This window comes from Pezoporus wallicus, unplaced genomic scaffold (genome assembly GCF_028554395.1).
Source record: "Pezoporus wallicus isolate ANWC-B61680 ecotype Strahan unplaced genomic scaffold, APGP_CSIRO_Pwel_v1 contig_8006, whole genome shotgun sequence".
Classification (NCBI taxonomy): domain Eukaryota; kingdom Metazoa; phylum Chordata; class Aves; order Psittaciformes; family Psittacidae; genus Pezoporus; species Pezoporus wallicus.
Genome location: NW_026635487.1, coordinates 418,282 through 430,596, shown reverse-complemented (window position 1 = coordinate 430,596; position 12,315 = coordinate 418,282). Strand labels below are relative to the sequence as shown.

Below are 12,315 nucleotides of genomic sequence, written 5' to 3'. Positions count from 1 at the left end.
GCGGGCAGAGCTACCGGTAGGTCTGTTACCCCTTTTCTCCACACACCTCTGCTCTCTCCCACTGTTGTGCAGCGAGTCAGTGGAGTCTGGTGAGGTACGAAAGGGGAGAGGTAAAACTGCTCCTACCAGCCAGGAAGCAGCCCGGCTCTCCTGAAGGGATACCAGTGGCCCAGGGAGCCCTGAGCCTCGCCACTGAAACCTCCCCCTCGCCTTCAGCGTTAGCACCTTCCAGGCAGGTTTTGTGCAAACCTGGCAGGATGCTGTCTCCAAGGCAGTCGGCTCGATCCTGCCTTCCACAGAAGTCACTGATACGCACGATGACTTCAGTGGTACAGAATAAACACATCTGGTTTCCAAGATGTGGCTTGTGTTACATCCAAGGGATTCCTCCTGGAGCCCATCGCCATGCTATCGAAGTACTGACTATGGGGAAGATGTACAGAACCTGCAGCAAATGCTGTTAAAGTAAAATCGTTTTGCCCCATCCCCTGCAGAAATTCCAGGGCCTCGTTCCCTCGCTCTGCCCCAGGAACATGAGCTTCATCCTAGTCAAGAATCAGGTTGTGCTAGAAAACACAGAGCTGAGGGCAGGGGATATACCAAACAAAACAAAACCAAACAAACAAAAAACCCCTATGAAAACAAAAGCCACACAAATAGCTGACAGCGGAAAAGAACTCCAAAAGAATTAAATAAACTACAACCTACCAATAACAATAGTTCATTTGTTTCCATTGGTTTCATCTCTACAAAATTCAAGTTAGAAGTCGGAATCGTGCAGCTCCGCTCAGTGCTGGGAGGGTGAAGTCAGCCTCAACCCATAGCATTGAGGCCCCCCCTCCCCTGCCCCCCCCCAACAAACCCTACATCGAAGGGAAAAACAAAGGAAAAAAAAGTAAAAATTAAAAAAAGGAAAAAAAAAAGAGAAAAAATGAATTGCACACAATAAACCGTATCTAAGGGCTGGGCAGAGGGCAGGTGAGCCCCAGCCCCTGGCGTCGGTGGCTTCTCCTTTGTTCTATCTCTAGCAATAACCTTTACAGGAAAAATACTGTACAACTGCTGGTTTTTATCAGGTTTTTTGCCTTTTGCAACATTCTCTGCACATTCTGTCCCCACACTGACACAGCCGAGCTGCTGCCTTAGAGCCAGGCCTGAGCTGCACCACGTCCTTAGGGAAAGAATTAAAGGGAGGAAAAAACCCCAACCTAAACTTCTTGAGGCCTTTTTCTGTTCACGGGGGGAAACAGGATCCCTTGGAGCTGGGGGGGGCCTGCATGGTGTTAGAAAAGTAGGTATTTTATGTAAAAAAGGGACAAACTTCAGACACCAGGAACCTTCTGCTAGGCTGGAATACTTACAAACTGGCACTGAAATAACTAGCAGTTAATTCATACAGCTAGTCCTTCTGGAGCCCAGGTGGATGGAGACACAAGCCCTCTCTCAGACTCAAGTCAAACAGCTGCTGTCTCACCTGCCAGAGTCCAGGCAGCATCCTGTAGTGTGTGTTCCCAGCCTGGGCTGGGGAAAGAGAGCAGGGAAGAGCTCGTCACCAGGGGAAGCCCAAGCCGCTGGATGTGGCAGGTTTCAACACAGTACAGTTGCATTTGCTTATGCAGTGCCCAAGCTATTGGCCCTACTTGTCAGAATTTATCAGCATGGCACCAGAAATACTTTAACTCTTAGCTGGATTACACCTGCCCTCAGCTAGCCTCTCCCCCATCTTCAGTTCTCGGTGCTGCATGGGTTGCAACAGCCTCATGTTTTGTAGCTGCAAAAACCATGATGGGGCCAATAGCTATAGACCAGCAGTGTCCCTCCTCCCACCCAGTGCTGAGCAAAAGAGACACCCCCCCCCCACCACCAAGCCTGAGCAGGACATCCCACAGTGGGGTCCTGAATGTGTGCTGCCTTTGCCTCCCTCTTCAGCAGTGCCTTCACCCTCTCCCAGAGTCAGCAGAACATTGAGTCCATGCACACAGATGACAGGCTTGCCCATCCACGGTGAAAGGCTGGGGACGAGGGCTTGGGGACCAGGGACATACCTGCCACTGCACAACTGCCTGGTCAGACAGCAAGTACTTTTGAAGGCTGCTTTAACGGCTTAGGATGCTCTTCTGTGAGCACGGTGCTCCCTGTGCTGCACCGCGGGACAGTGTCAGCTCACAGCCTCCTGAGATGGGGATACTGAAGCACCACAAAAACGCCTCACCCTCAATAGAGAGGAAGCACCTGGGAGTTGGGATGAGATGGAACTGGATGGGAGATTAACCCCAGTCCTCCAGTGTGACAGACCCTTTAACTGCCTGCTGTGCTCTTCCCAAGTTACTTCAGCTAAATTCCCTACAGGCAGAACAGCAGGGATGAGGAGAGGTGTCCTACAGAGAAAGTAAGTGTAGACTGAGAAAAGTTTTACAATATAAATAGCATTCAAAATTATTATCATTAATAGTAAAAAGGATCTGGAAGAACAGAGGAGTGTCCCATTCCCACCCCTGCTCATTCATTAATGCGTCCTCATTTATGTGACAATAAATACCCACTCCCACCCTTGCTGCCTGATGCCATTCATTTAATGCTGGAGAAAGAAGGGGGGAGGGGTGGAGAGAGAGAGAGAGCAAACACCCCTCACCCCTCCTTCCCACCCGCAAAGCTGAGCTACTTGTCCTTGTGACACCAATTCCTTGCGTGTTATATATGTGTGTGTGTGTGTACATTATATAGAGAGACACACACACAAATATATAGTTCTAAAATTCATTACCTGTTGTTCCCACCCACCCCCCTCCAAGAAGTGGAGATTATTATTAATATCGTACAACTGAAAACATGGAAAAACAAAACCCGGAAAGAAACATGGGGGGATAGAGCCCCACCCATAACAAAGGGTCCCCAGATGGGCACAGGCCCCACGCACCATGCAGGGAGCAAGGAAAAGCAGCTGGTACCCTCAAGGTTCATGTCCATATAAAAGGGTGTTTCATGCTGCTTCCTGCCCCCATGTTCTGTGATTGCAGAATGAAGGGATGCAGCACCAGTCCTGCTGCCAACCTGTCTCTTACGGGGCCTGAGGAGGAGCGTGGGTTTCCTTCCTTCCTCTCTCTCTCGTGTGTGTGGCACGGAGTTTGTTTTCCACTTTCCATCCCAATCTTTGTTCTTGCCTCATAGGGGGTCCTCTTAGTAATTTTGTGTAAGAGCAAAACCAAACCACTGCTGCCGTTGTCTCTAAGATTAAGGAGAAGCTGCTGGAGCGACAGTAGAGGCTGGGGCAGCAGCTGGAGCTGGAGCTGGAGCAGGAGTTGGGGCTGGAGTAAGGGCTTGCTCGCCCTGTGGCATGGAAGCATCGCCCTGATCTGTGGAAGAAGCAGCCTCCTCTGGTTCTCCATCTTCTTTAGTGGCCAGGCCCTCAGGGTCAGGCAGCGATTCCTCAGAATCTGTGTTCAGGTCTTCCTCTTCATCATCCTCTTCATCATCATCATCGTCGTCCTCCTCTTCATCATCCTCCTCTTCTTCATTCATTTCTTCCTCATCATCCTCTTCATCCTCTTGGGAAGAGTCATCCTCGTCCTCCACATCACCGGAGCCAGATGCCACTGCCCCCCTCTCCTGAGGTGCAGTCCCGGCTCTGCTCGGTGATGGACCTTCAGTGACTTCTGACTGCTTCTTGCTGAGGTCCAGGGAATCATTGAGGCCCACACCAGCTGCGTTCTGCAGGAAGAAGAGGGAGCTGTTGTTGTCAGTGCTGAGGTTGAGGGAGCTGTCCAGGTTGATGGAAGAGTTCTGGATGTCATACTCAAGAGTGGAGTGGGCAAGGCCCTCGGGGCCAGGAGAGATGGCAGGAAGCTCCCCTCGCTCCTGCTTCTCATGTTTGCGCTTGTGCGAGTCCATCTGTGACATGCCCACCACCGTGTGTTTGCAGCCAGGGTAGGTGCAGTGGAAGTGGGAGCACTTGAGTTTGTACTTGCAGTCAGGCACCTCGCAGTCCACACTGGAGCTGAACTGGCAGAAGCCAGCAGCACTGATGACGTCCTGCTTGCCGTGGTGCTTACGGTGGGCTGTCACCTTAGTGCTGTCAGTGCAGCGGAAGCCACAGCGCAGACAGTGGAAGTGTGTGCTATTGCCAGAGAACTGACAGTCTGGGAAGTTGCAACTCAGTGAAGACTTGAAGCGTTTGAAATCATCCAATACCAGGTTGTCAACACGATCGTGATGCTGGGCGTGCTTGTACATGTGGGTACGGCCACAGAACTTGTAGCCACAATTCTCCCGCGTGCAGTGGTAGTGCGTAACCTTGAGAGAGAATTGGCAGCTGGAGTCCTTGCAGTCCTCGTAGAGGTCATAGCGCCGAAATCCCTCCAGCATCATCCCTTCGTCCAGCATCTTGCGGGAGGACGCAGTCTTGCGGCGCTTGCCAAACGGGGACATGTCCTCAATGATCCAGAAACGCTTTTTGGCCCCTGAGGCAGTTGGCATAGTGATGGTATTCCCTAGGGAGAAAAAGCAAAGAGTGGTGTCGCTGACAGCCAGGTCTCTCTTCATCTCCCAACCATCCTGTCAAGGTCTGTGTCTGCCAGGGCACAATGCTGCAACTGCTCCCACCCAGCGGCTCAGCCCTCAAAAGCTCTACGGAAGCCTGAACTGGGAATGTGGGCTGGCTGATGCCTGTTGGACATCGCTTCCTCTATTTCCAGCATATCCCACCTTGTCTCTAACTGGTGCTCTGGTATACCCAATATTGTGTAGATGCTGATGACTGCTTCTCTGTTTTGCTACTCTCTCAGTTTCTTCTGCTGCTTAGTTAATCTCTAGGCCTATTTTCCTAAAGTCAGACTTTAATACAGAGGAGCTGGCTTGTTCCAACCCAAGGCCTGAGGTGTGTTAACTGAAGTGGCAGAAGAGTTTAACATGCTAAAAACTGGTACGTGTATACTATCGCCTATCCAGGCTCTTGTAATACACTGCAATTGCCAAGGACAGGGAGGAAGTGAGGAAGGATCCCATGCGTGATTAAAACTGCAAGGGGGGGAATTTATAGAAATAGGATGGACTTTGGCCAGGAGACTGCAACATCCCTCACTGTAATGAGCCTACACATTACGATGAGTGCACTTAGAAAGACAGATGGACAGATGTTCAATGGGGCTAATTCTCATCATCACTAGCCAGTGGACTCTGAGAGAAAATACCAGTTCTGCAGCTTTCCCTTGGGTCTCAAAAATCACATGATGCCCCTAGTAAATAAAGAGCCCTCATCCATCTTCTACTTTCATTCACAGGGCCAGCATAACTGGCTAGTGCTCACGTCCCCTAGGATCAAGCTGACATCAAGGACTCGACCTCATTATATCTATTAACTTTTTTTTCTTCTCTGCTTGCTGTTTCCAGAATCAAACCACAATCTCCAGTATCAACATGCAGCACAGATGAGGTTGGAGGCAAGAATTTCTCACCAGGTGCAGAACTGTGAGTGTAATTGGAAATTATAGCTTGAAACTAAACCATACTTTTTTGTTGTTGTTGTTTTGCCTCTCCTCATGCTGAAACTGCCATCCTCTGAAAAAGAGGCATGATTTGTGACACACAGTGCCTGGGGCCTGAAAACCCAGAGCAGCTTGCATCCTTGTCTAGGCAGCTGAAGAAACACTCATCTCTTTGACTGTTGTAGAATTGTTTTCTTTTCTGGCTGATAAGCAGGTATTTAATGTGATGAATGCTATTTTTGCCATATCTGGCCCTTCCAAAGACAACCCTTCTAGAGAAAGGGAGGATATCATTGAAGGAAGCCTCCAGAAGTTAAACTGGGGCTGTACTGAAGGCAGAAGTCAATGAAATGGTAGCAGCAACCTAATCCCTTTGGTGGCCCTTGGCATGGCCGGGCTATACAGACTGCAGGATAAGCAAGGAACAAAAGACTTTTCCACACCCGTTCATTCCATGGCATTTCTGCTCTGGCTGCAAGTAAAGACACTAGCTTGGGGCATCCCTGGTGAGACCATCTTAGTGATACGTGGCTGGTGGAATCTGCATGTTAAGGCAAATTTAACCAGCTACCAGTGAAAGAATAACTTCCTGTCACTGTGGATTTTAAATTAGCAAGCTTTAGCTACAGAACCTGTGACCAATTAACTCTGCTCTCCCCAGAAACATCTGGTATTGTAAATCTAGTTCTGTGCTTCCAGAGCACCAGTGTAAGTGCATCCCTGCCTGGACAAACCACTGCTATCCAGATCAACCCCTTCTTTAAAATCGGTTACAGCCAAATCATCAAGTCTTTTATCCTTGGTATGAATGCTCCTCTTGTCTGGCTCCAGACAGCAATATGGGATAAGCCATTTTAGGGGAAAGACTGCCTGGGAAATAAGTGTAATTTAGATTTTACCTTTTCTAAGTTCAATGTGTCTGCCCAGCTTTTACATCAGTTCAAATAAATGGGCTTAAAACTTAGTGAGACCAATTCTATTTCCTCAGACAGGCAGTTTCAGCACAAGAGCATGGGAAAGAGCAGTGATAACCTCATACACCCTCCTGCTTTAGCCACCAGACAGTGTTCAGTCCCTAGCACCCAACTGAAGATTTACAAGCCTCAGCAACTGTAATCCCAAGCAATTCTCAATGGTAAGCGCATTCCATAAGCTGGTCTTTTCAACTACTCATAACACAAAGATCCACAAAACTATACAAAAGTAAAAAGAAACTTAAAAACGTATCATTAGAGGAAAGCAGAGCACAAGCCTAGAATGTTTCAGGTTCATGCAAATCCTTGAAGAAAAAAAATGAAGCAAAAATAGAGTTTCTTGTGAATTTTGTTCACTGGAACACCCTCCTCCGGACAGGGCAAAGGATCCTTCTGCCAAATCCATGAGTAAAATCCATGACCTTCAAAGCGGAGTTGGTCGTCCAGCCACACTCCCAACCGTTTACCTTGGATTTGCTCATTACTAAAACTGGCAGGAAGAATGACTGGGACATTTGTAGGCTGCCAGAATCCTCTTCAGTGTGAACTTTAAGCACAAATATGCCCTTAATTAACTAGAAAAGAGCTGAGAGTTGGGAAAAGAAGCCAAAACCGAGACACACCCTAAAAACCATTCCCAGCTGGAATGAGAATCCCCAGCCTGAGACATCTCTGATCTTAGTCACACATGGGAAACATGGCAGCTTAAAACTAAAAATCTCGATGGATTTTCTGCAGCTGTTAAGAGCAGATATAAATAACAGTGAGTGTGAGAAACAGCCTGAGCTGTCTGATGATGTCATCACAGTGACACTGTACTTACTCTGTTACTGGTGCTGGGGAGAGCAGCCCTGAATTTTATGGCTTCATGCAGGGATAGGAAGCAGTGAAGCTTAAAAGATCAATAAAAACAGGGGAACTGGGTACCTGCTATGCGCAGCAGACTATGGTAGTTATGGTGTTGGCTGGCCTGGAAGAGCTAAGCAAGAATCCCAAGTCCCATTAATGCTACATGAGAAAAACTTTCCTTTATGGCCACCCTGCTGTTACCAAGAGGCTGAAAGAGCATGTTAACTTTGCATTTTGTTAGATTTTTTCCCCTCATTTGGAACTGGTGGCAGTTTCTCTCAGGTGGATACCTGATGTGTCTCAGTGGTTTGCTGTGGTTTTTGTTATCCTTTGTAGCTGTGGCTGTTGTGTCAGCAGACAAAAGGAGAGGTGTGGAAGGGCCATGGATAAAGTTAATTAAGACACAGAGTGATGTATGGTTTTTTACTGACCCAAAGGTGCAGAGAAAACGTGGGCAGGGTGAGTGGGGAAGGAGATGGGCACAGGAGACCAAGAGAGAAAGCAAAGAAGTGTTACCTGCTGCATCCTGAACTAAGGGAACGTCACTTTTTACTGGAGTTGGAGTGGCAATGATGGGCGAAAACCCAGTGGTGCTGGCGGCAGGCATGACAATGCCTCTGCTGGATCCAAGAGTGGCACTGAGCAGAGAGTATGAGAGACAAGATGGAGAGAAGAGATAGGGGAGGGTGGGAAGGGGAGACCTAAGCAGGGCTTGTGAGAAAGATGGAGGCAGAGATGGTGGTTGAGGTTGTGGTGCAGTATGGGTACCATCATCGGCAGCAGCAGTAGCAGTAGAAGGAACCAGGCAGCCTGGAGAATGTGGAGAGAAAAAAAAGCAGAAAAAAAAGGAGAAAAAAACCCAAACCAAACCAATAAAAAATAAAACAAAAAAAAAAAAAACCAAAACAAGAAACAAAAGAACTGAAATGAGAACCCAAGAGCAGAAGCAATACGATGAAAATGGAAAATACATTCACAAATGTATGAAACAGAACTGTAACAGAGAAGAAACAGAAGGTGAGGAACTGACAGCATCAGGAAGAGGAGGGTTGTCTCTGCACAAGGTAGGGTGGCTTTAGTGGGTGGCATGGGGGAAGAAATTCCTTGTTCATGTACATAGTGCCAGCTCATACAACTAATAGCTGCAAGGCTGGTCTTACATTTGGGTGGGTGGTGTTGCTCCCTGGATAGCAGCTGGGGGCTGTGTCCCAGACAGTTACTGACAGAGTGCCAGGAACCAGTCCCACCAGGACTCAGGGGGAGCTTTAATGCCATGGGACAACCACTGTCATGACCCAGCAGGGTTCACAGACATGGTCAGGTATAGAATAACCTTTATCTAACTGGTATGGGAAAGAAAAGCAGGGAAATGTTACAAAACTAAAGCGAGCTCAGTGAGGCAGCCTATGTAGAATGTAACACTTAACCCTGGGAAGGGCAGCTAAGAGATCCCTGCATCACCACTAGGTAACAGAATTCATAAAAGCTATCTGACTGCTGAGAAGATAACCCCCTAACACAGGGCAGTGGGAGATGGCTACACATTATCCTAGCAAAAAGAGGGGATGATGGAGGTCTCTTCTGAGCAGCACTGCACAGAGTGGGAGCAGGGGAGCTCAGTGAGCTGCTTTTATGTGTTGCTTTCTGAAGATGTGGTAGCGTTTTTTCCCCTGTGTATACAGTATTTGCTATTGTACAGTCTTTCTGTACCTCAGTTGTATAGGAAAGTACCTGACTTCAGACGCTGCACAAGAACTACATAAAGATACCAGGGGAAATGCCAAGTACAGAAGAGGCCCAGAACTATTTTTCTTTCAAATCCTCTTATCCAAGACAGAGAATAAAAACCTCTCTTCAGGGGAGAAAAGATATGCTGTTAGTTCATGGATGTTTGAGGTGCTCATTTTGATGGATCTCGGAAATGGTGGAGGGAGCCAGGTTAGTATGAGGCACTACTGTGACGCTGGTACAGGTCATATTTTAAGATGCAATTGTTCTTTGGCCTCTTCCTGAGTGTATCTGCTGAGAGAGAGCAGGCAACTGAGGATCCGTTTCACCCCACCCCTTCTCTCTTACCTGCTGATGTACTTTCGTTGCCCACTGGAGTGCTGGAGCAGCTGCGGTCCATATTGGAAGATTCAGAGGAGATACCCCCAGGGCTGCAGCCAGTGTAATCCATGTACTCATCTGTTTCAGTGTCCATCATGCTTGGGGGTCCCTGAAAGGAAGCTGGGGTTCCTGATGAGGCTGGGCTGGGTGCCATGCTGCCAACCTGGGGGAGATTTTCATTTCTTGGAGTGTGGCCAATAACCTGCAGCAAGAACACAGGACGGGGACTTTCACACCAAAAGCAAGATGCCAAGACCAAAACCATCTGTCTGCACGTTTATTTCCCCCGTCACAGTTCAGGAGGGATAGCTGGAACACACTCGTGAGTGGAACCCATGGCACGGTGGCTGGGAGCGTGAGTCTGCCTTCCCTGGGAGCTCAGGCTTTGAGCTTGGCACATGGATCCTGGTATGTGAATTGTGATGTGCTCAGAGGCTGGGAGCGTTAATCTTGGCACCAGCATCCTGGTGTGTGGATTCCGATGTATTCAAAAACAGGAGGTGTTAATCTTGGCATTGCTACCTTACTGTGTAGGTCCTGCTGCATTCAGAGACTGGAAATACGACTGCGGACACGACTCTCCTAATGCCTGCATGCTGAGACACTGCAACAGGGGCACAGAGGCTGAAACCAGTGATGGAGGTGTGTGCTGTGGTCACGCGCAGCTGCTCTGGCCTGGCCTGACCTGGCCATCTCTGGTTACCTGGGAGGTAGCCAGCAGCACTGGATAGCCAAACTCACCACTAAGGTATGGGGAAAACTGGAGGTAGAACATTTGAATGCAGAAAGGCAGAGCAGTGATCTGATTAGCTTTGCCACGTGCTCTGATTTGTGCTTTCATCCCTGTTTTGTTTGCTGGACTGCTCTCAGTTATGTGTTAAGAGAAGATGCAACTGCATCGCTCTGCTACTTCCTGAGAGAGGACAAGGAGTGCCCTAAACTAACTCCAAATCAATAAGGGAAGAAAAATGTCAAGATTGGTATTCCTCCCATCCTAGGTGGAAGCAGCAAATAGTTCTTTATGTGCAACAGGAAATGTTTGCTTTAACCAGCATGTTCAATTCTTCCACATCCTAAGCACTTCATTTTAATAACCAATTGGTGTATATTGAGAGAGCAGGGAGGGAGGGCAAGTTGTAGTTTTAGTGTTCTCCATTTTTTATCTCCATAATTCACAAGGAAAAGCTGTTTACACTAAGTAATGCTTCGATGTCTATGCTTCCTCTTATTGTGCAGTCCAACCAGGTAAAGGTACCTTGGGTGAACTCACGTATCCCAGCTGCATCCCCCAATGCTATATTTATCTGCATTTGAGAGAGTCTGGGTACAAATGTCTAAGGCAGCTCTGGAGCAAGCAACCAAAGGGACCGATATTACATGCACATCTACAGCTTAAATAACTAGTGAGTCACCTGAGTAGGAACACGATCAAAGTTCTTCCCCAGCATCCTTCTCATGTGCTTTCTGGCGTGGGATGTCATTTGGTGCTTGAGCAGGAAGGAGAACTGGCAGCCCTCACGAATGCAGTGGAAGTGGCTGTTCACCTGGTTGTATTTGCAACCTACAAACACAAAACCATCATATGTAGCACATGGAAGGTATCAAGAAGGAAAGGGACTGTAGGGAAGATGATCTGGAAACGGGACAGGGCTGCTGCTACATGGGTTTCTAGTGGAAGACTACTAGTGGTCATGGGTTCTTCAGGAACAGTCTTGAATGAGACAAAACATGGTATTTTGATTGCTGAGCAACTGCAGAAGAGGATTACAGTGTACACAGGTTTAAGAAGTGAGACTGGTCCCACCCTTCTTCATTTTGTTGTAAAGAAAGGAACATTACTATTACATCCACTAGTGCCTAACACTCTCCAATCTTAGCTAGCACCTTTTCCTTTACAAAGAGAACAGAACCAAGACATTTAACTGTATTGTGGAGGTTACAATCAAAAATACATGCTCAGATTGGAAATGAGAAGTTCTTTTTCTCTTTTTCCTTCTAACTATGCTCTCAGTACAGCAGTCTCAACAGTGTTGGCTCTGGACACTATACCCTCTGGTCAGATAGAAACGAGCCAGGAAGTGTTTACTGCCACTCCAAATTTGTTGTGTAATAGGGGCAGCTACTCAGCAACAAGCAATTCCTATGGGTTCTGGCACCCAGTATGTGACACGTCTTGTGCCTTGTGGATCATGCCATGCATGCCAGGAGTTTGTGACAACCCTCAACAGCCACATTCTATAGCTGACAGATAATGGCTTCTTATAGTTAAAAACACAGCTCTACCAGGTTCTGTCTGTTCTCCATCATTCCTTGGCCATACCCTTACAGACCTGTACAGACCTACAGACAGGCTCAGTTTTACTCATGTAGCTACACCCATCCCCCTGTACTTACACATGTGGGTATTTTTCATTTATCTGTTTCTCCCTCCCCATCCATCCATGTGTGTCTGATACTTATACATGCACAAACACATGTATTAAAGAAAAATCTGTTGTATATGTTTGTTCTGAAACATTCACAGCCTTTAAAGCAAGCCAGTGCTTTCTGCACCTGATGTATATATATATATAGATATATAGATATACACACACATAAAAAGGCTAGAGATATACAGAGAAGCAGACATGCATTTACATGTTGATGCAGCCATCTAGACCTACACAAACACATCCAGCTACACCATTCCATCGTGCTGCCTGTATCTAAACAGGCAAAGGCTAAAACATATGCTGGCTAAACATGTTTATGGCATGGCAACCCAACCTATAGGCAGATGTCCACACTGCTGGATGCATGCACCCCATCGCTCCCCAAACTAAACACTGCTGACACAGGCAGAGCCAAGCAGCTCCTGGATCACCCAGCCCATGTTTAGTGTTTTAGGCACATGCCAAGTTTAT

At 47.5% G+C, this 12,315-nt stretch overlaps 1 protein-coding gene across 10 annotated transcripts in view; it reads right to left on the bottom strand.

The window, feature by feature from the left end:
- Positions 1-2,034: 2,034 nt before the first annotated feature.
- CASZ1 (castor zinc finger 1) overlaps positions 2,035-12,315 on the bottom strand; it is a 280,840-nt gene continuing 270,559 nt past the window's right edge. For 9 of the 10 annotated variants that reach the window (XM_057431546.1, XM_057431529.1, XM_057431566.1 and 6 more), the window contains 4 exons: positions 10,825-10,973; positions 9,380-9,614; positions 7,820-8,113; positions 2,035-4,487 (listed from right to left, as the gene is read on the bottom strand). In XM_057431546.1, the coding sequence (XP_057287529.1) occupies positions 3,232-4,487; positions 7,820-8,113; positions 9,380-9,614; positions 10,825-10,973 (1,934 nt within the window). In that variant the 3' untranslated portion in view covers positions 2,035-3,231. The remainder of the gene's footprint in view (positions 4,488-7,819; positions 8,114-9,379; positions 9,615-10,824; positions 10,974-12,315) is intronic. The other variant, XM_057431589.1, reaches the window with a different exon arrangement.